Source organism: Streptopelia decaocto (assembly GCF_964273445.1).
Source record: "Streptopelia decaocto genome assembly, chromosome: 12".
In the NCBI taxonomy this organism is placed as follows: Eukaryota; Metazoa; Chordata; class Aves; order Columbiformes; family Columbidae; genus Streptopelia; species Streptopelia decaocto.
The window spans coordinates 18,997,594-19,024,567 of NC_138667.1; the positions used below are offsets into that span (position 1 = coordinate 18,997,594).

Genomic DNA, 26,974 nt, shown 5'->3' on the forward strand with positions numbered 1-26,974 from the left:
CCCTAAGTCTGTTTTTTATGTCCAACTAAACTCAAATATGCTTTGAAATGTTTTCATTTAATTAATAAAATACACACCAAGAATGCTTGACTGCAAGAGGTCACACAAAGACCTGGATCTTGCCATCAATTAGTTATATTACAAACTTTGCTACAGCTGATGTGGTCAGTTTATTGCATTACATGCAGTTGAATCTGGAATACTCCACTTTTACAACGCTAGTCAGAATCAATAATGATTTTTTTTAAGCCTTCCCATTCTTACTCTGCCATTCAGCTCTAGCAATAAGAATCAAACTTACCCCAAGTAATAAAAATCAAATGCATATAAACATTAGCGTTTGCTATTTCAATCCAGGAGGGATCTGCAATGCAAGTTTAAAAAGCAAAACTATTTTCTGTTGGAATCGTGAGAAGTGAGCAGAAGCCCTAATGGAAGGCAGCTCTCCCTAAGCGAAGGGGAAGATGAGGGGGAAAAAGCTAACAAGTCAGATGCTACAATTAAGGGATGAACAGCTGGCATTTTAAGGAATGTGCCTCATAAACTAAGAGTCTGGGTAATAAAAAGGCAGATAAAGTTCAGTGGACATAAGTAACAAGTGGTGTACAAGGGAAAGACCATCTAACTTCATATTCAGAAAAACAGGGTCCTGCCACTGTGGCCCAGAAGCCAAATCTCGATGGCAGCCATTTCATCGAGATGGCACCTCAGTGCTCGGCAGCTACCAGAGAGCAAATCAAGTGTTAGGAACGGTCAGTACAGGAGTAAAGAACAAAACCAGATGATGCCATGACACTGCCTGAATCCTGAATGCAGATGCAGTTCTGGTCTCCAGATCTCAAAGGGAATCTGAAGATCCAGACACAGCACAGGACGAGGTCACGCAATGTGTCTACACGAGTTTTTTTGGCTCAGACCAGAGGTCACTTTTGAAACTCGTCTCCCAGCCGCTGCTGTATGCACTGTGATTCCCCACTCAGGGTCTTCTTGGGCCACATGAGCTGGATTCTGAGTGAACCTGAACAAGGAGATGGGTCCCACCACAGCAAATGCCACCTGCCACCAGTTCGCAGGATCAGGCTAAACGCGGCTGTGCAAACTTTTGTGAAATGCAGATAAGCACAGGCAACAAGCCCTAATTCACTCAACAAAGCCCATCCTGTTCCACCACGCTGATCGATAGCAAGGGCACAGCCAAAGCTCAGAGGAGCTGTTTAATAGCTTGTCTATGGCAAGCACCTGCTAAAACTAGGACACCATTCTGGGGAAGACCAAAGTCTCCTACATGATATGGCTCTGAAACAACACAGGTGGCATAGAAAAGGATGAGCAAGGGAACTACTCAGGGTCCTTTCCTAAATGAGATGAAGGAAACATCCAACAGAACAGGTAGGAGGCTGTTCTGCTTCAAAGCAAAAGGAGATGGTTCTTCACAGAGCACCTAAGCAGGAGAACTCCTTGCTAACGAAGATGACGGATGCTGTAAGTTCACAGGGGTTCAGAAAAAAACAACACAGATTCATCAGGGCAAACAGCCTCAAGTTGCACCAGGGAAGGTTCAGATTGGATATTGGGAAAATATTCTTCCCAGAAAGTGCTGATGGGCACTGGAACAGGCTGCCCAGGGCAGTGCTGGAGTCACCATCCCTGGAGGGGTTTAAAAGGTGCATAGATGAGGTTCATAGGGACATGGTTTAGTGCTAGAGTTGGGTTATGACTTGACTCTTCCAACCAGAATGGTTCTATGATTCTGAAGTCCATCCGGAGTCATTAAATGTTACATGCAGTCAGTGACACTAGCTCTGAAAGTATCCTAGCTGCAGACTGTGAGCAGTCGGAGGATACTTTGGGTAAGTAAAATCCCTTGTTACTGTCCTCTGTCTTGTAGGAAGCACTACTGACCGCTGCCAAGACAGGACACTGGCCTGGATGTACAAAACTCAGACTGACCAAGTTGGACTACTCTTGAAAATGGCAAGACAGGTGTGTGAGATGGAAAAGGAACTAGAACACACACCAATCTAAGGAAAGGGGATACAAACTTCTGTAACAAAGTACAGAACAAGCAAATCTTGCCGTTCTTTTATGGGCATAGTCACAGGCTTCACCACCACACCCACAGATGCAGCAGGGGTCAGGAGATCCAACAATTCGGTTTTACTGAAAACTGTTATTCAGACTGTTACGCAGACTTACAGAGCTGGGGGACAGGCCCAGAGACAGTTTAACTATGGGTTCAAAACATTAAGGACTTTGAGTTACAAACTAGCTAGAAACAGTCTTTTTATTGCCAGAGATCTGACAGAGAACCCAAAAGCTAGAGGAAGTCACTAAACCAGAAGGCATTTAAAACTAAAAGGGAATCTGCCTCAAGACATTCCTGTGCTTCAACCTTTCCAGTGCATTCCTCATCCAATCTTCTCTGATATATGGATAGATACATATATATGTATATTTTTTTACACTTGGCCAATAAATATCTCTTATTCTAGCACTCACACAGGATTTATGATGCACTGCAAGCGCTGTGTAATTAACAGATTTAATGCCCAATTCATTTCCTTGTTCCAAGGGAGGCTGGAGACAAGCACACCAGGAGATGGCTGGGGCCCGTAGCTGTGGGTATTTCATACATATACATGATGTGACATTTCCTCTACCACTCCAGAAAGTCAGTACACCCCTACTCTTCCTGTAGATGTGTCAAAGCTTTTTCACTGTTTAGATTCCCAACTATTATTCATCCTTCAGCTTCATCATTGAGGGGTTTTTTCCTACCCTCAGTATGGATTTTTACACACCGTCCCACATTTTCACCATAATTTATCAATTGCTTTTTCCACTCCATTTCACTGAATTTCTAATCTCATTTCCCCAACTACACTGTCTACAATCATAACATAGCAGTGACTTTAAAAAATTCAGTATGCTCCACTAATTTCACAATGTGTTAAGAGAGATAACAGAGGGAACACATTCTTTCCATCTCAACGTGATGACTTTAACTTGCATATTGGAGACAAGGGGGCAGAGGAGGAGGAGGACAGGCATTCCGGTGAACAGCAGGCACAGCTCTGCACGTGCACACAGGTATTGACTGACTTTCAATGAGACAAATGCCACCAGCTCTTATGTGCAAGATCCACATTTTTAATTAGCATTTGGTGGATATTTTGTTCTGAATCATGACAACAGGGCTTCATCCAATCCAGTAGCACATTAGTTGAAGGGATTATTACAGATGCGTCATATACTAATAAAACACCGTGCTCTGAAAGCAATGTTAAACAGCACGACTTAGCGGCTTGCTCCCCAGCTGCACTGCTCAGTTCTATAGAATGTCAATGCTGAATGCAAGCTACTTTCACAAGCAATTAAGACAGACTATATGAAGTACCTAGCTCAGCCCGCAGGCTATATAAGGCTTGGCTTTCAGTTTTGTTCAATTACTTTGTCCTTGTCTTTGGTAAACAGAAATTCTTGTTTTACTTTACCACACACTGCAGCTGCTCTCCAAATTATACTGACCTTACCTGCACATTCGACCATTTCTACCCTACGCTGAAGCAGCTTTCGTCAAAAGATTTGAAGGTAAGGTCCATAACACAGCAATGTTCCTAAATAAATTCTATTCTCTAAGAAAAGGTTCAGATTAAAACCCACCAGGATAAGAACAAAGAGGCAACAGCAGGGAGAGAAGTCCAACATTATATCATGCTGCCTTCAAACACAGCCGCTCATCCGCGTGACATGACACTTACTCCAACCGCAGAAACACTCTCAGGCTTCAAATACCGTGTGCACATTAAATGCCTAAACACTGGAAAAAAATTGCTCAGAGTCCGAGATTTATATAAAACTGTTCTCAGGATTTCTTCCTAAATATTTAACTTCGTACATGACCCCTACTCGAACTGAGTAGCGACAATAACTTGCTTCTGAAAAACACAGAATAGTTAGAATGCCTTTAGCTAAAAAGGGGACACAGTTAAACTTCCCAAGCTTAAACAGAATTAAAGAAGTATTCCTTTTTCCATAAGCCAAGTTACTTCACGTAAGCCGAGGCACAAAAACAGACTAAACCCATTTAATTTCTACACAAACCAATACTAATAGTCATAAAATAATAGCAGTGCTGAAGGGTTAACACTTTATGTTGATAATAGTTGCTTGGAAGACTAGAGATCAATTTTAAGATGATTTAAGTATGTTTGATCCTGGCTCCTGACAAAGCTTTCAGCCTGCTGGTTACTGTTCAAATTCTGTTCGGGAACAGCTTCGAGACACAGCTTCAAGTCCACATTTTACATAATAACACGGAGTTAAAAACCGCACAAACTAAACAAACAGAAGATACTCACATTCCCCATGTATTCTGAAAGTAGATCCTGCAAGGCCTGTCGCACCGCATTACACTCGGCAACTATCCGTTCCCGTCGGTCATCACGTGTGCAGGATGAATCAGCCATCAGGGCCGCTCCGCTAATGATGCTCTCCAGGCGCTCTTCCAGGGAAGGCCTAAAACGCTCCTCGCTGAAGGTCGATGGATCCACAATAATTTGTTTCTAGGAAAATAACAGTTTCGGAAATTAGTAATCAGACAGAGCAGTAAGTTACTGTTAAGTCATTGAGATGACCGATGTCTACAGCAAACCCCTGATCAGGCATAAAAGGCAAATGCCACATAATTTTGGCACTGAGGATGGTTTTCATGAGTAGTTTTGCAAAATTACTAAAAGGTTCCACAGTAGATTACATTGCTAGTCACTCCTTGCACTGCTTTGACAGCTAAACAAAATTTGGCCACAGGAAGCCTCGTTACATGAATGGCAAAAACGAAGTGTGCCAACACAAATAAGGTTCAAAGTACAGAACTCTTCTTAACTACATGTCAATCCAGACATGCCTTCACTAGTTAACTTGTCAGATATAATTATCCCACTACGAACAACAACAAAAAAAAGTCCAAAATTAGCCCTATATATAGTGCTGTGTTTCCTACTTTATGCAGTCTGTCTTCTCCTCAGCATCATGCAGGTAAGTACAGCAGGATTCTCAAAAATTCTCAAAGTGAAACATCAACATGGAGGTTTCAAACAGCACAGAAATCAAGCTCCTCATGGCAGAAAGTATCCCAGGTTTATCGTGAGAGTGTTAGGAAGCACAGCTCATACTGAGAGACTGTGCTGGTTTGACTGAAAATGCGTTCATTTTCTCCATGCAGTTAGAAACCTTTCCTTTTCATAGCTCGCACGCTCAGTATTTAGACTTAGTGTGAGAACAAGCTGTAACAGCCCAGCACAGAGTCAATGTTTTAATTGCTCTGGTCTGAGAGCCAAGGACACACTGAGCTCTGCCCACAGGTGTGAGGCAGCAAGGAAGGGTATGGACAGACAGAGCTGGACTGACACCCACTCTGAACAATGAGAGTGTTCTGGCCCATTAAGGTCATGCTTCGTATTTAAGGAGAGTTGTGACCTTCTGGTTTGCTCTTCTGCTATCTCTCTTCTCTTGGCTTTTTTTTTGGTCAGAGCCGGAGGAGTTTCGGTCGGGATGTTTAGTTCGGCCTTTTTCCTCTCTTTTCTCTCTCTGGGATCGGCTTTGGGACCAGGTGCAGCTTGCTGGGACTGGCTGCTCAGTTGTCGACAGAGCTTGTGAGGAATTGCTTTCAGTATTTTATATGTATATTTACTAGTAGCGTATTAGTATTTTGTTACTTTATTAAACTGTGTCTATCTCAATCCAAGTTTCTCCCTCCCCTGTTGGGGTGGGAAGGTGAGTGAGCGGCTGTGTGGTTGTATTGCCTGCTCGGGTTCAACCGCCACAGAGACCTGAGGCTGAACCAGCAGTACTGAGGTACCTGCTTTGCAAGAGGCCAATAACGCCACCAAGAGAAGTTCACCAGAAGAAGCAGTGCAGTATTTATCACCTTGTGAATGTTGTCAAGTGGTTTATTTAAAGGAAAATTAATTGGCCATTTCAAGGTTTGCTGGTTTGTTTAGGGTCTTTGTGGGTTTTCTTCCCCCTATGGAGCAGGAGGAGAGGGCGTTGCGTATAAAAGAAGCCCTAAAGTTTATTGAAATGGAACTTTTCAGAACATTTGCATGCTAGCTAACTTCAACATCAATGCCGTGCCCACTGCTTCTCCCACCAGCCAGCACATTCCGTTTCCTTGCGGGGTAACCACGCAGCCTTCGCAGCAGGATGAGAACATGGCACGCGCTCTCCAACACGCTCCTCATTTTTCCTGAAATGTTTAGCCATGTGGATAACATGGGGTGTTTCAAAAAGATGGGCCCAATTTCAAAGCAGCCACGGTCATCATTTGAAACTCTGCCCGGCCCTTTCAAGTGCTAAGAGTTTCATTCATGGGCAGTTCGTGGCTGCAGAAATACAGTGATTTTAAACTGGGTCCACCTTTTTAAAACACCCTGCTACTGCTTTGAAATTGGGTCCATCTTTTTGAAACACCCTGTACAACGGCAGTATGCTACTACTCCAGAACTGCACCATCAAACCCAGAGATAATCGTTACCTTGTTATCTTCTGGTGGCCATTTAATATTTTACCATCACAGTAAAAACATTGGAGTGTTTGGGGCACGTGTGTGCAAAGTCTCTAATACAAGAGCGCAATAACACTCAGGAAATTAAGTGCAGGGATAACATCTCCCAAGGCCCTGAACACATTTGTTTTGTCAGTCTCCTTTGGCAGGAATGCGATGACAAAGCACATTGAGGCCGGCCTGCCGAACAAGCCCTGCTGCTATTAGAGAGCCTCACAATGCAGAACAAAAAGCTCCGAAGCTCCACATGAACTGCAGTACTCAAAAAAAGTCTCCAGCCATATGTATTAGAGAGTTAATATAGTAAAATACGGCCATATATCAGAAAGCGCATTAAATGGTTTGAGCTAAGTAGCCAATCCATGAACCTGAACTGAATTACTTCTTCAATTCCACATCGCCAAGTCAGTCCTTAACGCTGTGTGCTGTGATGGGACCCACGGCCCTCCCACCCACACTGCTCAAACCTGCCACCCCAAGACTTCTGGAGCTGAACGTTCAACTGATGGAATTTAAGAAAAGCAGACTTAAAACTGAAATCTTAGCCACAAAGATCAAAACAACCATGCCATCCTCCCGTTCCTCAGGAGATCACACAGAAAGGCTGCGCACCAGGCACAGGGAGAGCTCCAATATAGCCTGGGAAAGGAAACAGGGCTGAGAAAGGAATGGAGGGGAGGAACAAGAGCGGTAAGAGCAAAAAGGAGAAGGTGAGCAATACCTGGCAAAAATGAAAGTATTAAACACCTTTTGAGTGGTGTCTTTATTTAATATTGCAAAGTTCTAGAGCTAAGTTAATGCCAAGGTGTTTAAAATTCAGCGGCTGAATCAGTGGTAGGCACAGAATACCAGCTTCAAAAGGAAAGTGTTCTCAGTAAAAATGCATGGCTGCCCTCAGTACCTCACTGAACACGAGATAAAGAATGACAGATCAGTACAACATCACTGCGGAATGACTTCATTCCCAACCAAAGATCGTATTCAACTTCCCACTTCATGTGCCTCTCGGCAGGTAGGTTGGGCAATTCCAAATACATTATTCACTTTTAATAAGTCATCTCTGTCACCTACAAGAATACATTACATAAATATATTATAAAATAATCGATTTCAAATAAACCAAGGGCTTACATCTAATGTAGCAGTAGGCTAACTACCATTTCAGAGCTAGTTTAACTTGACAGCCTTCAATCACCAAGAACCACATATATAACTTTCTTTTTTCATACTGGGATTGATAGAATAGAGCCTTTTAAAAAAGAAAAGCCTACTTTACCCAAGACTTCCTGTATTTCAGTAGAAAGCAATCTCTCAGGCAATATAAATACAAGCAAGCTGCTGCTAATAAACTAACACAATAGTTGGAGTTACCACTTTTTTTTTTTTACATAAAGAGTTCAAAACTCACATCAAAGTTGTTGAGAGCATAGGCCAGCTCTCCCCCTCCGCCCTGCTGCTGGGCAGCGTCGTCCGACGCCGTCGCCTGAGCCGCGTTGGAGATGCCGGTGACCGCCTGCTGAAGCTGCTTGTAGATCAAGTCCCTGTTGGCTTTGTAGGCAGCAACATCGGGGTGCTGCAGGCAGGCCTGCGACGCCGTGTACAGAATGGGAACGTTCTTCTGCAGGATTCCTCTGGCTGCTGCCATTTGATCACGGTGACCCACATCTTTCAATTCCTATTAGGAAAATTAAAGGGAAAAAAAGGCATTTGAGAATGTATCCCACATTTAACATCCATTCATTGTCTCCCCGCACCTTCAAAATACAGGCAGGTTCTTTGCCTAATATGCTCAAATCTAACTACCTTCTGATTGAATATCCCTGTTCTTAAGGGCTCAATTTCAAGACACAAAAGGCTCATAAAAACAAAAAAAAAATACTGTAGGGCAATTCCCAACACCACAATTCAAAACACGAGGTTGGATTTTTGCTCCTCTCCACAGTACAGGAGCATCATTTTGAAGGCTGGCAACACCTGTAAATCAGGAGGACACAGGTTGCGAGTACACAATTTTTCTCCCCATTCCTTCCGGTTTGCACTATAGCTAAAAATCGCAAAGAAACCCAAAACCTCAAAACAGAACACCTTACATTTTTAGATAAAAATAAAATTAGCTTGGTTCTTAAGTTAACTATCAAACAAGACGCTTCCCATGCAATCTTGTCTTGCACTTGCACATGAGAAGAAAGATCTTCTTGAATTTAAACTCAAAGACTCGCAACCAGAATGTTTTCTTTAATCATACCTAGAAGATGGAGTTCACTCTCCCCAAGAGACTCAGGTACTTAATTTTAGAAGAGCAAGTATATCATCTCATTCAACTTCTTGTTCATCTCCAATGAGACAAAAATCAATCCAATGACTGTAATTACTGCTAATTTAAGATTAGTGAGCAAGTCCATATGTCTTTTCCCAAACTCTCACTGCTGCAATTCTCTAAAGCGCCATCACCTCTGTTTAGGAATGGAAGCACTATGACGAGATAAAGCTGCTGAGTCCAGCACGAGCAGCCAGTTTATAAAGGGAAGAACCACCACAGTTATTAGCAGTATCGTAATTTTAACGTTATCTCTTAAATCTAACAAAGAGGTGATGAAAATGAAGAAGAGGACTGCCTTACTGAGAGAAGGCAAAAAAAACATTGACAGACTCTTCAAAATGAATGTGTTCTACACGACCTCTGCAAGACGCACACCAAGCAGGCAGGGCACTGCAAGCAGGCTCGCAGATTTACAGATTTAATGCAATCACTTCCCACAGCGTGGAACACTCCATCACAAAGCAGTTTAAGAACATTTATTGCATTGCCATCACAACCCTACTCCCATTTACTGCAATCAGATTGTAGATCCATAACCAACTGACAATCCATTTTAGACTGTAACCGGTTTATTTTCAAAGATGAATCTGTGCAAAACACCCAAGCAGTGTCAGAGGTGCATAAGGAGTCCTGGTTTGTACGCATCAGCAGAACAAACACACACAAAATGCTCTACAAGAATTATGCTATTTCTGATAAATGGGACTGCCCACACCTGCGCTTGCTTTTGAAAACTTACCTACACAGTGAGTCACAACAGCGCTGTTGAACAAAACCGATTTCACACGCAATTTAAGGTTAAGCACAACTTATCCAAACACAGAACATAAACATAACAAACAGGGTTTTAAACTCCTTCTCAAATGGGCATATCAGGGCAAGACTAACCAGCATCCCCACTCACTTTCTTGGAAAGAGTTATTAATTCTGTGCCCAGCCATGACTTGTGCTCCCTGTTTAAATGGGCACATTCAGCCCACGTGAGCCGCACAGGCAGGGTGGTCTGGTGGTGATGGCACCAGGCACCGAGTCACAGCTCAATTCTCTTTCCTTACCCACACCTGCACTGCTTCAGAACTGCAAGTCTTTGGAAGCAGCATTTCATTAAGGTACTAATGGATTAAAGTAAATAAATGCTACCAGAACAAATTCTGTCAGAAGCAGTACACAACAGCTGAGCAGGCTTTCTGCTTACCAGGCAAGCTCAGATTTCCTGAACACAGCAGAGTGCAGCACAAAGTACTCAACAATAAAAATAAAGGGAAAAAAAAAAAAAAAAAAGGCATTAGCAGCAAGAAGTACTGCCCAGGAGCAGCAAGGCTGACTTATTTTAAAAGAGAAAAAGAAGAAATTATATACGGAAGAGAGAGCTGCCGTCACTATACCTGTTGTCTCTTGGCTGCCATTATGTTAAGCTTATCCACTTCTGGTTTCAGAGCTTTGTACTGGATACCCAAATCCTGCTCCGTGCCAGCATTTCTTAGTTTCAAGATACCTTCTTCCACCTGAAAGAATATACATGCACATATTTTTCCAAGTAATACAGTCCACAGTTCAGGAAGTAATTCAGAATGTACTTCGGAGCAGAGGAAGCAATCATCCTCTGCCCCCTTTTATTTTTTCGAGAGAGATACTTCAAAGGCTAATAGTACTCAAGGCTTTGCTACTACTCCATAGTCAGCAGCTACCAGAGATGGCCGAGTACACACATTTGAAAGAGTATGAAGGAGCCCAGGGCCACGGCAGAGCTGTGGCAGGGGACAAAGGGCATGAGGAGAGTCCCCAAAGCCCTGTCACTAAACAGGCCCAGGATCGACTCTCATGTCATTTCAAATTCTATACGAACCACCCACCTTCTTGCTCATGGGAAGAAAAGGCTTCCTCAGGTATTCCGTACTCATTTTATTTAGTCTACAAAAGCTGCTTATCCCTAGTAGCTACATGGGAGTACTGGTTATAAGAAAGCCAAATTATTTCTTTAAGATGAAAAAAGCGGTTTATCACCTGCAGTTGCAAACTACAGTGCATTTAGTTTCAATACTAAAAGTTCAGAATAAAGCGCGCCACAGTGTCAAAAGCTACTGACAATGAGTATAAAAGCAAGTGAGAAACAACCATGGCACACATTTTGCTCAGAGGGAAAACCCTAAAAACCTCACTGCTCCAGAAGTGAACCGCTCAAAGTGCACACAGCAGGGTCAGCACACGCGCAGGAAACAAAGCCGCTTGACGGGGCATGCCCAGCACGGCAGAGCGAACGCCAGCAAGGAACCACACTTACCACTTTGAGTTGAACAAGCAGCTTGTAGACATCTGCCATGTCAGCCAGAATGAGCAGGCGGGTGACGGCGGAGAGGAGGGCGCGCGCCGCCCGCACCATGTTCCCCCGCTTGACAGAGGAGCAGGGGTCATCCGCGAACTCCCCCGAAGCGCTCTTCATCAAGTCACCTGCACCAGGGGAGCAGATGGGACGATTTTAACATCACACAGTGTATCAGGGGCTCTAAGGATGCCCGGGCAAGCCAAGCTAAGTCTTGGAAACAAAACACGTTGGCTTAAATAGAGCCAGCAATTAAGATTACATGTAGCTACCTGTAAGTATGGTTACCACATGGTACAAGCATAGAGGGGCTTGTACAGGGAGGAAAGGCTGGGAAATAATACTTTGGTCCTTATTTCCAATTGTACAGGTGTTTTAACACATCAGAATCCTCTGGAGAGGCAAATTCAGCATGCCTGCTCCGTTACCTGCAGGACTGCAGTTACTTCACAAACTACAATGCTTTCAAAGCCGAAGCAAAAGCTTTGTTTTGTGTGCGTGTAGGAGCTCAGCGAAAAGCAGCAGAAAGCACTGCACACACAGACGAAATGGCACAGCTCATGGGACTGTAAACAACTCGGAGCAATGACCTGCCTGGATATGCCCTGGTTTGCATTCAAAGCAAGGCACCCCTTAGTAAAACGCTTCAACATTTCATAGCCTGTGGGTCTGCATCTGGTGCAGGAGGAAAGAGTTTGGGCTTCAGATGGTAACAATGCAATTGGTTAACTATGAAAAGCAAAGGCCACTTTGCACAGCTAGAGAAATTCCTCCAGAAGGCATTCAGAAAGCATAAAAGTAACGTCTGCATATAGTTAGAGGAGTAAATTCTGGATTTCTCCCCCCTCTTTCTGGGGCAGCATTTTGCTTCCAGTATCACAGTTCCTACACAGCAGTAAGTGTTGGAATCCACATTATTATTCTTGGATCTCCCTGCATTTCAGAAACATTTGGTTAACAGCTAGGATTTGGTTTAGAAAATGCCGGGTACTCAAGGCCACAGCTCCGCGGGCAGCTGGAGATGAGCAGAAAGCAGGACTGTGCTGGAACTCACTGCTGAGTCAAGGGCTCCCCACACCCGTGTCAGAGCGTCCATACGGCCAAACACCAGGATAAAAATAACACGTCTCAGATTAGAACAGAACAAGTGAAAGCTGACAGGGACTCCCATTGAGCCCACTACCTAATGGGGCTGGGCAAGATCTGCACAGCAACCTCAGGAGGAGGCAGCAGCATCATCCTGCTCCCCCACCAGGCCAGCAGGGCAGTGGCCCCAGTACGGGAAGTGCTGCCATTTCATTTTAACAATTTTTTTTTTTTAAACTACTATTTTAATTACTCAAAGACACCCACACCTGGAAACCCTGGGGTGAACCGTCCGCATACTTACCATTAAACAACTCACACCTTGCCCTGGAAGAGTTTCTAACAGCCAGACACTTGACACCTTCATAGCTAAATAGAGACCAAACGCAGCTGCCAGCCTGTCCAAGCAACTACATCCAGACACTATTTTGTTCAAATGCTCCCTCCTGTGTAGCACCCTTCCATCATCTTAAATAATACGACAAACAGCAGCATACAACATTAAGATAAAAAAGTATACTACTTCAGTGCTATGACATATGAAAAAAGCTTCTGTCCAAACACGGGCCAGCTATAAATAGCAATCTGAAGCTCTCTACCCAACCTTGAGGAACAACTCATTATTTTAACAAGTGTTACGAGCCTCACATTCCAGAGAGGTGAAAAACTGCAACCAGCCAGGAGATTGTAAAATCCCTATGTAGCTAACGTGACTCTGTCTTTATTCCTTCTGGAACAGGGTAATAATAGTGGAATTAACGTCAGCACCACAAGTATGGAATCTAGTAACAATCTCAGGATCTAAGAATATATGGCAGAACCAAAGTTCACTACAAATATTTCCCCCCTTGTTTACTTATATGTCAAATTCCCACATTTCCAACTCTCAAAGACAAGAATGCTGTCTTCATTTCTTTCTTATTTAAAACAGGTTAGAGAGGTGGCCACTCACTTCATCCAAATCTCAGAAATTGCTAACAACTTTAAAAACCAAAGTTATCATCTATCCATCTCTTCAATTGCAACCTTACAAGCCAGTCCTGAAATAACATGCTATTCCTATTCATTTTAACAAGAGACTTGAAAAGATTTAGCAAGTTTCAAACAGCTTGTCAAGGTGTCAAGAGACAACCAGCTTCCCAGAACTAAAGGAAGATGGTATTTAAAGTTGTTGCATATATTTATTTTTTCTGCAAACTAAAGAAAGCTGGCTTTCAGACTTCTGTTACAAAGATAAAGCAACATGAGGTAGTTGTCTGAAGTAGACTGAAAGGGTAAGGGGGAAATCTGCCCTGGCCTGAGTGTGCAGTTACTGCAATATGTGTGCACATTAACAGTTCCAATTGGATCCAGCATTATCTTCTCATTTTTGAATTTGAACCAGAGGTAACACAGCAAGTTTGAAAGCAGGATTTCAAGAGTTAAAATAAATACACTTGAGAGTCAGACCATGACACTCAGATGGTACAAATTCTTATGAGTAATCTGTTTTTCCAATATAACCTTAGATTTTCACCAGATACTACAAGGGAAAGATAATAAAACAGAGGCGAGAAAAGAGCAGGCAACAGCAGCCATACTACGATCTTGTCAATAAAGTACTAAGAATTCAATTAAATCTAATGGAACAAAGCTCATTTCAGAAATAGCCAGAGTTGAGTCCATCAAAAGAAACCCCCCATTCTCCAGCCTCCCCCCATGCCCACCGGCTCCAGCAGCACTTTGTGACAGTGCCATTCACCCTCCTGGGCAGCACGGTGCGCAATGCTCTCGACAGGGAGGCCTCGCTTCACGCCAGCACTGACAGACAGGCGAGCGGCAGCACGGACAGGCCAGACCCAGGACACACACCAGCACCGAGGCTCTTCTTCCAAGTTAGAAATTTGTGCCTGCACATCACCCCGGACCCTTCAGCACCTTCCCGGCCACAGCCCATCCCCAGGCAGCTTTGCCAGCAGTGTTAGAAATACAGAGCATGCCATTAGGCCATACCCTGCCTGCTCATCACACCTGCTCACGGTTCCCTAGAAGGTGTCGATGCCCCATCAAATGAAGGCAAGCATGAAATCAGAGTTTTAAGACTCTACTGTTCCAGATGCTGAAGTCCTATCTTACCACCAATGCCACCTTCAGTGTCTACCATGAGTATCACAACACACTGTCCTTGCTTTTACTATGAAGGACAAGGCCCCACATATCATTTTGCCATATCAACATGGGAGTTGATACTTACAGCAACAAAAGCTTCTCTTAATTCCTTAACCTTGTCTTCAGTTAAACCCATACAGTGCCTTCAACACTCCTTGTACAGTTTGCCAAGAGCCATCTCCAAGCTCCCTGAGGTTGTGGCTTCTCAAAGGTCTCAAGTCCTTGGCTGGACCATTACATCTAATACAAGTGGTACACTCCTAAAAAGCTTTTCTTGTGAGGAAAGAACTGAAAACTTCTTGCAACTTCCAAGAAATAAAGCTAACTGGTCAAAGTAGAATTTCAAAGCTGAGTTTTCCAAGAAGAATTAAGTGTTTAACAAAGTTATTTCACAGCTGGCCTCCTCCTGTTCCTTGGAAATCCTTAAGCCATGTATCTTGTGTGAAGTACAGTTGAAAAAAAAAAAAAGAGTTTTACCCTTTCATGATTCCCCTCACTGTTCAGAAAGCTTCACTGGGAAACACAGGGCAGAAACACACCACAATGAATCACTATGTCCACTCCCCTGCATTTGCAACCATGAAACACAGTCAGAGGATTCACAAGACCATTCATCCACCCTCTTGCCTAAAACCCTATCCACATGCTTAAGGGTTTTAAATTCAAGTTTTAATTTTTGGTCCTTTATGTAAAATCACCATAGGAAGAAACACAACGGTAAGAGCATAGTTAATACCCTGGATCCTCGCACTAGCATACAGATATATAAAGGAAATAAATACGAATAGCCTGGTCAGCCTGACCCAAAATAAATTACCTTCTTGATCGCAGAGTTTGCAACCAGTAAGAAACTGGTTCAGCTCCAAAGCGCCTCCCAAGAGCGCCAGAAGAGCTGGCATTCACCGTACCGTCAGTCCTCAGAGCTTCATAGGGAGATAAAACCCTACAAAGCACTTACAGTGGGGGAGTCAGACTGGGCAAGACCGATATTGCTCCTTCTATTATCCACGAAACTCCACGGGCAGAAATTAATGTAACAAATGCTGTAAGGATGCTGAAATCCGAGATATTAACATCAGACATTTCCCCAGTAATAAGTCTTTTCTGTAACCACAGCAGGATCTATTCTGAAAAACACTGTGGTTCGTCTCCACTATTCTCTTCAAAATTTTATTTTAAGAAGTTTCACTAGTTTTAAAGAAGTCAAAAGTCCAAAGCTTTAAAGGACCAGGAATCTTGCTTTAGGATATTCCATGAACTTGCTTAATATTTAAAGTGAGTTGTAATTTATTCTTCCATTGTAAAAATCAGGAAGACTTTGAAGATCCACTTCTGCTGATTTAGTATGTAGCTACACTATCATTCATTCTAAATAGCTCTTCTCACTTCTTTGTTTTTACCCCCAACAAATGGGATTTCATGAACACGCGTGCTCACTACAATCATGTACCCTCTCCATCTTCTTCTTGCCAAGTTAAAAAAAAATGCTTTAATTTTCTCTGATGAGACAAGTTATCTATTGTCCTAATCATCTTCATAACCTCTGTCTATATTCATTCATCTTTTTTATTATGGTAACTAAACCTCTCCCTACTCTAAATACAGGCATTATTAATCCTATTTTCATGTCTTCTGCTGAAGATAAATTGTGCTACACTTCTCTAATCCCACTGCTACCATCAGACATGCAGATGCTGTCAGTTCATGATCACCCCAGTGCTGAACAAGACACCCAGACTCTCCTCTCCACTTTTGCCCCCATTGCAAGAGGCAGATAAAGGCACCAACACCTCAAGTTTTGCTAAGCACACACACACTTCGTACTGAATTTTCCCATTTTCTCCAGTTCATGAATTCGACTGGTATACCACAATATTGGGAACACTTCTGAAGTGGACAGACTGTATATAAACATGTACACTGAGAGTTCATCTCTCCTTGCTGTCATTAACACTGCTGAGAACCACAATCCTTCCCTGGGCACTGGCACCAATAAGCCTTCCCTCTGTTATATCTCATTTTTCACCATTTGCTTCTAATTTCCTCAAAGGTTTGTTTGGTTTTTAATTTCTTTACCAAGAGCTGCTCTGATAAACCTGACCAAACACTGGCACCGTGCCAGGGCGCAGGTTTTCATCCCTGCTCGGCCGGCCCTGCGTGACTGTCCCCACGGAGCAGTGGGCACCACTCAAGTCTAATCCTCACCCACCCAGCTTCAGAAAACAGACCCAGCTCTCTCTGCACTGGATTTCACACCAGCTGCAAACAGTAAAAAGCGAGGAAGAAGTGAAACAACACTAGAGTGAAAAGTTATTTCACTCCAGCACCTCTCAACTCTGAACTCCACCTCCTCTGTCAAAGACCAACAGAGCAGGAAGGCTTTGCCATCTACTCCGTGTAGTCTCAAAATCAAGCAGGGGCCAAGGAACGAGTGAAAGGCTCATCCTGAAGGTTTTAGTCTCAGTCTCCCCTTCCTACCAGCTTCTCGCTGTAATGTGCAACTACAAACAGGGTTAGTGGAGATCCTCAATCCCGAGGACTGAGTACAGCTCCCTCGCTCACGAATATCACAGAGTCACTTGAAGGTACTCACAGCTGAGCTCTGACTCTCCATTCTGAGCAGCAATCAAGCGAGCACAAAAATTAAAGTCTTCAAGACAAAGGGGTCTGTTTTGCTGTTGTTTGTTGTTGTTAAATTAAGCCAACTCAATTAGCCCCTTATATTGCAGCCTTCTTATGTTGATCTTTCTTTGGTCTGTCAACCAGGCTCATCCAGAACTTAGAACCATATTCAACTAATATTTCATCACTGTGCAGCTTCAGCTACAAACAAGTAATTAATGCTAATGAGTTTTCCTTTTTCTTTTTTTTCCAGCAGCAGCCACCACAATTAATACCAGTTGACTGGGTTTCACTGAAGCATAGAAAAGGCTCATGACTGGAAGAATGATAAATGATTTATGAGCAACAATATTTACTAGTGCATATTTTAGAGTGAGCCAGCTCCACAGGCTTTTCTTGCAGGTCTTCTCTAAGAAAGTAAAAAAGAAAATGATAAAAATCAACACTAGACGTGGGGGAGGAAGCCTGGAATATTGAATCAAGGTCCTCACATTCTGTTTGTTGCTGTTTACATTTTGCATATTTGAGACACCCGGCTCTGTCAAGTCAACACTCAGCTCTTCCTCCTACAATGCTGTTTTGAATACATTCAAATATTGAAGAAGTTATTGACATATTTGATACACAGTTCCAGAACATTTACAGGCAGGGGGGAGTTTAGTTTTTAGCCTAAACCGAGTTTTAAATGCTCATCAAAGAACCACCCCTTCTGCTTCTCTTCTCAATCTCTACTTGGGACAAGCAACTTTCAGATCTGCCCCATTCATATTATTCCTCAAGGAAGCCGTAGTTTCACCAGCTACCACACACACAGCTCTTACCTTGCTTGCGAACATCCTCCACGGCCGCCACCAGCTCCTCTTTCAGGAACTGGCTCTCTTTTGCAATTTTGTCTCCTTTCTCCAGGAAATTCTCTGTTGCTTGTTCAACGGAAGCAGCCAAAACATGGGCCTTTTTAGAACGCCCTCGCTTTTTATTAGAGGGGCCCTTGTTGCTAGTGTTAACCAGTGTTGTCACCTAAAGGCATAGATGGAAGAAAATTAGAAAAAAATACACATATTAGGAGTTTATCAACTTGACAGCAAGGCCACATGTATTTCTTCCTAGACAGCCTACCGCTAACACCTGTGCTGTTGCCAGCTCCAAAGGTTAAACTCACAAACAAGCGTTTTTCACGTCTCTTTAAACATTACCGTGCTCCTTGATTCCTTAGACGAGCATTATAAATTCAGCTAAACTGCTTAGAGATTTTTCTTATCAGCAGCAGACCTGAAAATTTGATTTTAAGACTTGAGATCTACTTGTATTTTTGATAAACAGCAATCTCAGTAACAGGCCAGAGCAGTTTGGCACCACATAAAAAGAAAGCGAGTTGGGGATAATTAGTTTGGGACAGCTCTCCGGGCATGAAAGACCCCAGACAAGGCTGAAGCCATTATCTACACAAATCGAACAGCACAGTATCTTTCAGTCCAAAACAGTGCTACAGCCGATGGACTGAATGCAGAGCAAAGGACTTCCTAGAGCTCATTATTTCCCTAAACAACCAAACTGAACCCTCCCAATCCTCCTGCAGTCAATAAACATCGCCAAGTTTGATGTTTCAGCCCAAAAGTCTGCTAGGAGCTGGTCACCAGTGGCCAGATGACCCCGGGTGCTCTGTGAGCTCAGGATTGGGATCTGTCCCCTCCAGTCAAACACACAGAGATGTCACAAAAGCCATGTGAGCTTTTCTCTTTGTCCCCCTTTTATTTCCTCCCCATCTTTTTTGTTATGTCTAGGAAAATGCACACAGAGGTACTTCAGAGGGACATTAAATTACAACACTAAAAATATTACTACTCTGGAAAGCCCAAGGGCTGCTGAAATAAAGGTCCTCAGAGCTGAATCCATCTTCTCAGCAGGCTGACTGAGAGAGGGAAAGCTGCCAGCTGGGAATACCGCTGTCGGTTAACGGGGAGCATTTGTGTGGGGTAGTCTCAGTCCACCACATACTACAATTTCCAACAAGACAACTTACTCTGCTTTTCTCTCTGTATTTTGCTAGGCACATCATTCACAAAATCTGGGACTGCCAGGACAGCCTATTGTGCTGCTTGAGGAATACGTTACAGACACTGACCTTGGACAAAAAGGTCCTGTAAACATGTTTGCTCAGTTAAGTTTGCCAAATGAGGACAATTTCTCTTAAGGAAAGACTCCATGACTAGCTCTGGCTAAAAAGCGATACAGTAGATTATCCAACTGCCCATCTGAATATCTGGAAGGAATAGGTGGCAGGTATGGACAGCAGCCTGGCAATTAAAAGGATGTTAACACTGGAAACACAACTTGATTAATTGCAGTTTGTGCTTAGCAGGAGTTGTGTCCAGTTCATACTGCCACTTTTAAAATTTCATATTTCCGGAAAACAATGGTAAAGATGATGCATAAACTGTCTCCAGGACATCTTCTCTTCCAGACCTCCATGAAAATGTTTTCCAAAAATCTTCAAAATGCTCAATACACATAGCTTACATTTACAAGTCTTACTCTAGCTTTCCTTTATTCTTATCTCACTGGGCAATATACACCATGCAGAAATAAGCTTCTATTCCCAAATCCAGCATAAAACATTAGGCAGAAGTAAAAAGAAAGCATGTATGTCTTGTAAAATCTATACTGAAACAGTAACGAGTGCCATCTTGGGTAGAACTTGGTTAGTAATCTAGCCACAACACAAGGCTGGTTTAGATAGCTTGCGAACATCCCCCACCACACATTTCACCATTTACCTGAACCTCCTTCCAGAGGGAACACTAAACACAGGCTCTCGTAAGCTTTTTCTTTGAGATTACCCATTTCTGGCAAACATTACTGGCTTCACTGCAAGGGACTTTTGTCATTCCCAAATACCAGTCTCTGAATCACACGGCTTTTTAAAGACTCAACAAATAAGGAGCATACCACCAAAAACATAGGTGAGAAACAGCACAGCAGCAATGGAACATTAGTTATTATACCAACATGCATTTCTGCACTTCTAACTGAAACTGTCTCTTAGCAGGTGCTAAAGTTGCACAGTCTTTCTAGATTGGTGCCCAATAACCATCACAATAAAACTGAACACAGAAGTTACCTGTAGGCTTTTTTCCACCTTTAGTTTTGTAGTGTTCTTACTTGTGGAATTTAAGCTTGGAAAGTTACTTAATTGAAATACGACATCAAAACAAGTAATCATCCTTATGAAGTTTGGTTTTTTGCTCACTTTCTTTTCCTACCTGTGTAACAAGAGGCTCAAGTAGTCTTTCAACCGCCAGTGTTCTTATCTCCAAGCTTTTGGGGTCCCATTTGAAGTTAACGTTGCCTGCAGTAATCGCAGTCATTTCTAGAATGATAAGAGAGCTACATTAATACATTATTATTATTATTAATGCTGTTGGAATGTACTTTTAAAATAAATTTAAATACAGGCTATTAAACAAACACCACATTTATTTGGTTTAAGTTAAGGTTATACTGTCTGCAGAAACATCAGTTTTGGTTCAACAGGTGATGGTTTAAAAAACTGCTTGTTATGACAACATACGGACATTAACTGTATGGCTTGGTTAGAAAATAACAAACAAAACCCGCACCAGAACCTACAATATTTTATCAGACCAATAACAAGATAGACAACATTTGATCTACACATCAGTCCCTACCCCAAACGCTTTGTCAAACCAGGAGCCAGGTTCCAACTCAACTCATTCAACCTACGTGCTCATTCAATTCACCTTTTGCAAGTACAAAGGTAAAATGGCGAACATAAGCCTTACAAAGCCAGAAAATCCAGTTGGTTAATATTTAACAGCTTATGTACCTACTACACTTCCCCTTAACATTTACATAGGAGGGAAAAGTAGATTTGCATGAAGAGATCTGTTAAAAGACGACACCGAGCTCTTCCTTCCCATTACAGTTTTATATCAACATCCCAATGGAACAGCAAATACGATTATGGGAAAAGTTTCATGAAAGCTACTAAAATAGCTCTGCTTTTGAAACCAGTAGTCTAAAATAAATAAAAATAATTAATTACAACAGATAACTAGATCTAACACTGTGATGCTGTACAGCACAACAAGGAAATAACCAGAACCATCATTTCAAGTTAAAAAGGTGGATTTAAATTATGTACAGGTCCATAAAACCAGTTCATGCTATTTCAGACTTAACAGATTCCAGCTTTTCCTGCTTTGGGTTGTCCTCAAAATTCAAGATTAGACTAAACCCACTTTTGTAAAATTTTATTTTTAAAAAGTTAGGAAGAGAAATACATCTCCTTCTGCCCCTTTTCCTAAGCACCTACTGTTGATGTTGTTTTAAAGCTTATTAGCTGATATTTTTAAATTGACTCTGGACAGGGCATTGTCTGCATAGCATCTCAGCAGACAGATTGCTCTGACAGCACCAGATGTCCCCGAGCTGCCAGCCGAGCACAACGGCCCATTATTTTAAAGGAGGCAATGTGCTAATTTTGGTAACCAATGGTGTTTACGACACGTACCAACAACCGCTTTCTACCGACACTGCCAGTTAAACATGCAGAAACAGCACAGACATGGCTATGTTTTCCCCATTGAAGAATAAAATCTCCCGGGCACTCGAGAAGCTCCTCCTGAGAGGGTGTAAAGAAGTCAGGGCTCAGCATCACCTGGCGGCACCTTCCTGGCAGGCTGGGCTCTCACACCACGGACGCGATACAATTAAGTACTGCACTCCCGATAACAAACCTTTGCCCTGAAAAGCCTACACGCTGTCATACGCTGAGGTACAATTTTGCAAAGCTGGAATATTCACCTAACCTGCATTCAGCTTCCCACTTATGCCCACGCTGTAAGTGCCTACACTGCTGGAGAGAAAGAAACCTTCAAGAGCTGAAATCTTTGAAAAAAAAGAATAGGAAGAGACTGATCCATGCTAGCATCCATGTAACATTTCTGATGGTTTTAAATCAAACAGCTCAAAGGTGCTTCTGCCACGGCCCAGATGCTGGCACAGGACAAGCTGTGAAATGCCCTTCACCCCCAGTAACATCCTACCCCAGGGTAACAAACATTGACACTGGGGCCACATCAGCCTCGCAGTTGCCTTCAAAGGGCCAAATGGAATTTTAGGAATGTATAAATGTAACTACTCCTACATTTATACAGTCCTAAAATGACATTTGGCCCTTTGAAGGGAACCACAAGGCTGACATGGCCCCTGGTGAAAATGAGTTTGACATCTCTGTCCTACCCTGAACAAGGAATTTCTCTGCTTTATTCCCTCCTGATTAGCTCAGTGTGAATGCTTCCTACGTAAGAAACTAAGAAAAATACACTGAAAAGCCTTTATGATTTCTGAGAAACATACCCAGGCCTCTGGAAAGCCCATTAAGTTCCTAGGTAAAAGCTGTTTCTATGTATTTAATGCTGTTATGGCTCTCGGAGAAACACAGTGCAGGACGAGGTAACCATGAGAAGATACATTAATTGTATTAGTGGGATAATGAAGACAATTCATCTGAAAACACGTTAGCACGATAGCTCATGAATTGGCCAAAGTAATGTCCTATAAAGCCACTTAGTATGAACTTTATTGAAATTTATCTAAAAAGCATAGGTTGATGTCAACTACACTGTTTGATAGCAACAACTTGGACATCATTTGTACACTGTAGTAAATACATTTAGTCAATTAAATACATGTGAAGAACACAGTAACAGGATATAGATTCCAAATGCATGTGACTAGGATGGGTTTAGGGGGTAAAAGGACACTGCAGGGCTGCGCTCTGGTTCTCTGGAACCTGTCTCGTCTCTGGGACTGCTCAAACTCTGCCTTTACAAATTCAAAAATACTAACAGAGTAAATCCAATCAGAGGACATGCTAGCAGAATGCTTAATTGCTGGCTTTTGGAGAGCACATGATTCCCACAACACCCGCAATAACTGCCAACATCTTATGAAGACAGAGGACGTCCTCTGGAAGATGGACCCAGCCACAGGCTAGTGCAGCGCTGTTTCCCACAGCTCGGAGGAGCCAGCTGATATGGGACCAGGTTCTCCACACCACAGCCCTGCCATGCACAGGACACACAGCAGCGCCTGCGCTCAAAGCAGGAATTGCAAGGACACGGCAGCACAGACCACACAGCGGAAGACACCAAGCGATGTTGAATCTGAAGCAACTGAACAGATAGAAAGACACCACCACTCAAGGAGTTGTGTTTGCCCAGCCTGTGGTTTCATAAGCAGCAGGAAATCTGCTCAAAAACCAACGTTCATCCTCCCACACCCCTCTAGGAACTTGTTCCCATCTTCACATCACACCCCCTCTGTACTGGCACAGCTTTCCCCATGGCTGAGCGATTAAGCAGATGGGGAAGAACTGATTTGGCTGGAAGGAAAGAAAGCCATTTTGGCAGGGTGGGCTGAGATCCCCACCTGGTTCACCGTGCCACCACGGCTACAGTTGCGAGCAGAACTGGCAATGGCAAGAGGAGATGGTTACATCAGCTGGCACCGTTGGCAAAGCCCTTCAAGTGGAAACACAGGGCAAAGTTGGATGTCACAGCCAAGTTGAACCAGGTGCTGCTGAAAACAGAGCAGCTGCAGAGAGCAGCACATCAAATGCTCAGACACATGAAGGCCCAACCTCAAAGCATGCTCAGAGCCTAGCACATTGACGGGAAACACTTCAGGTTACTATACTGGTCGTGACGGTGCTCGTCGTCGTAGATGGTTCAAGAGTAATGTAATTATATCTTACCATGGTTCAGTCCACTTGAAAGGACACGAGGCTCGGGAAAGAACAGGAGCCTGAAGAAGTCACTTCCAGATTTCCCTGTTGCCTCCAGAAACTTCACAATTTCCAGCCGAGGAGCAGCTCTGCAAGCAGAGCCATTCCAGAACAATGGGTCCCTCCCTCGCTTTATACAAAGAATCAAGATCTCAGCAACAGTGAAAGCTTAAGAAGAGGTTTCTGTTACACTTGAAGCAAATGCTGCCACAGTCCTGCCGCTCCTTTCCCTGCCACAAACCTGGGACAGACACCCACATCTGAATGCAGTGAGCCACTTCAGGGAGCTAAAGTGGTCCCAGAGTGAGACAGGAGCTAAAAAAAACTACCTTGGCCAGCTTAGTGTCCTGAAGGAGGAGGTGGGACTGCAGCAGCCCTGGGATGAGCTCTGTCCCCACGCTGCAGGTCCCAGCACTGCCCGGGAGAGGCGAGAGCACAGACCTGAGCACAAGGATGCACCAAACTGCCGGGGCTGCGTTTACACACCATGGCAAACCAGCTGGCCTGCCGTGAATGCACTGAAGGCGACATGCCTACAGTGCTCTTTCCAAAAACCACAACTAAAAGCCATAGTGTTTTCAAAAACCGGTAATTCAAGGTTTCCAGAATAACCTCAGTTAACTACTTCCAGAATATTGGCATGCAAATAATTTCTAGACTTTGGCAAGCATAGGAACGTAGCTCTGCCGCTTCTTCGCAGCAGTGTCCTGAAGGCACCCAAGGCTCTTCCAAAAGCCCACCAAGGAGCACTATTTTACCAGCGAGCTCTGCACGCCAACAGAACCCCAGAAAGGCCCAGTGCTCACGGTCCTGTTTTTCCAGGCTGTCCTCCCACACACACCCCAGGGCAGTGCTGCTGTTAGGCACTACTGAGATGGTACATCCAACCTGCTCTGAACCAGGAGATCCCGCAGCCTCCAGACCACAGCAAATCTCTTTTGGTTACACAGTGGAAAACTGAACTGCCCATCTGTGCTGCAACTTAAGTACCAGCACCTTGCACTACCTGAAGAGCCTTTTACGTGCCATCTCCTACAGGTCTTCAAATTTTAACTAACCTAACATGCTGCTTTCTAAAAGTTTTTAACTATAATACACTCACCATTCTTTCTTGGTTTTTCTTAGGGAAGATGGTATTCAGCGGTCTCGCTAGCACAGCAGGGGCTAACCCAAGCCAAGCACAATAGACCACATGCTGAATTCAAGCATTATGCTATCCAAAAAACTTAACAAAAGAGTACCGTACAAGAACATTTTATACCTGGGAGGACATTCTCCATTTTAATGCCCTGCCTCCTACCCACCCAGTTGTTCCCCATTTTGTTCAGTTGATTGTGCCCAGGCGCAGTAACGTGTACTTGATGGCATTATTTCACAGCTTATTTCTCTCTCATATTTAAGTAGTTGCAGTCATTTTGAGTGATAATCCTGTTCTCTACCATGCTCACAGACTGTCTTTGGATATTCTGTGCAATGTAATGGGAATACCCCTTATTCCATCACCCAAGTCATGAGGGTGGAACACGGTGGGATTCACAACACAATGCCTCTGCTTCAACTTCAGCTAAAGAATGAACCAGCTTCCCTGCTACGGGAATTTCTGTGGTTTGTTACCCAGGCACCTAACCCAGCTGATAACCAGCCTTTGCCCCTTTACTCCTGCTGAAGGTAGAGGACAAGACAGAGCCAATAAAAACCTGTGGGAATAGGGTATCTAACATACACCGTTAACACAAACATTCTGAATATTTTTCATTTGAAAAAGATTAAGGCACACTTCATATTGAACCCAGATGACACATGGGGGTTTCATCACATTCCACCAACAGTTCAGCATTGTTTGCCATATAACTGAGAGTATCCAGGCAAGAAAGTTTCATGCTTTCCCTTCAGAGTCTCCAAATGAATGTCTGCCCTGTTCCACAAATCAAGTGCTGCTCCTTCCCCTCAGCAGCTGAATAGCTGCTAGTCAAGAATGTTTGGTATATGTGATGCTTTTCAAGGAACAATTAAGCTATTTTTATTTAACAAAAACTATACACAGCTAAAACCAGATAGTCATCCTCTTCTAACATAGCCTTACACCTCAAATTTTGTCTGTTCAGCTATCAAATCATCTCCTCTACCACAAATGCCATGAAGGCATTTCCTTTGAAATCTTTACTATTAGGCTTTCACAATCTGATATATCAATACAATCTCAGATGTTGCATTGACTATATTTTTCAATTATCAAAACATTTCTACCATTTGAGTGTATTCAACTTTGCTACACATTTTTTCCACAGACCCTAGTAACAAGCCAAGTAAAAAGAAGATATCCTGGTTCAGATAAGCCTATTTCTCACCAGTACCATCCCATGTCCAGCTGCCATAAGCTGTTTTCATAGGGTTTTTTTTCTCTCTGTTGTTCTTGTGGAAGAGACCCAGGGAGAAGCATCTGAAATCACCCAGAAAGCCTTGCACAGCCAGTAACAAATGCTTCTCCTCCATTTGTTTAGTAAAACTTTAGATCTTACTGCTGAGTTAAGAGATACAACCTAATCTGGTGCTCCTATTTAAAAACAAACAAACAAAAAAAACACAGACACCACTGAAGCTTATACCTCTGTTTTCCCTTCTACCTGGTGTTACCTCCTGCCTTGTTACCAAAGCCACCTTTTCCCCTCTGGTACCGTGGATTCAAGTAACTTATTTTCAGTCCAAAACCAGGAAAGCAGTCTGTAACAGGTTTTCACACCTTCATTTTGGTCTCGCTATCATTAAGAGGATGGAAGAAATGCTCTGCACAAGCAGTTTCATTATGGCGTTCCTGAGACCTCAGCAGAGATTTCACAACTACAAAAAAACCCACATTTTTTGGAGAAGCCAGTGCTAACGACAGCCTCCTGCCTTCAGTTACATAAGCGTTAGGCTCCAATAATGTTATTTTTGCCAGGATTGTTTTGCCTTGAAGAAGCTAGAAATGAGGTGCACGGCAGACCAAATCACAGCAAGCACAGGCAAGGAGTGGCTTATTTATGTCATCCTAAGACATGGATGTTCATGGATGACATCCTAAAAGAACAAAAGAACCAAACTCATGCTTATACTCCTTAAACTGTC

The 26,974-nt window shown here is 43.1% G+C and overlaps 1 protein-coding gene across 2 annotated transcripts in view; it reads right to left on the bottom strand.

The window, feature by feature from the left end:
* CTNNA1 (catenin alpha 1) overlaps positions 1-26,974 on the bottom strand; it is a 187,292-nt gene that overhangs the window by 77,065 nt on the left and 83,253 nt on the right. The window contains exons 2-7 of one of the 2 annotated variants that reach the window (XM_082063875.1): positions 20,322-20,430; positions 17,883-18,078; positions 11,167-11,333; positions 10,271-10,390; positions 7,974-8,240; positions 4,362-4,565 (exon numbers count right to left, since the gene is read on the bottom strand). In XM_082063875.1, coding sequence (XP_081920001.1) covers positions 4,362-4,565; positions 7,974-8,240; positions 10,271-10,390; positions 11,167-11,333; positions 17,883-18,078; positions 20,322-20,426 — 1,059 coding nt within the window. In that variant the 5' untranslated portion in view covers positions 20,427-20,430. The remainder of the gene's footprint in view (positions 1-4,361; positions 4,566-7,973; positions 8,241-10,270; positions 10,391-11,166; positions 11,334-17,882; positions 18,079-20,321; positions 20,431-26,974) is intronic. The other variant, XM_082063874.1, reaches the window with a different exon arrangement.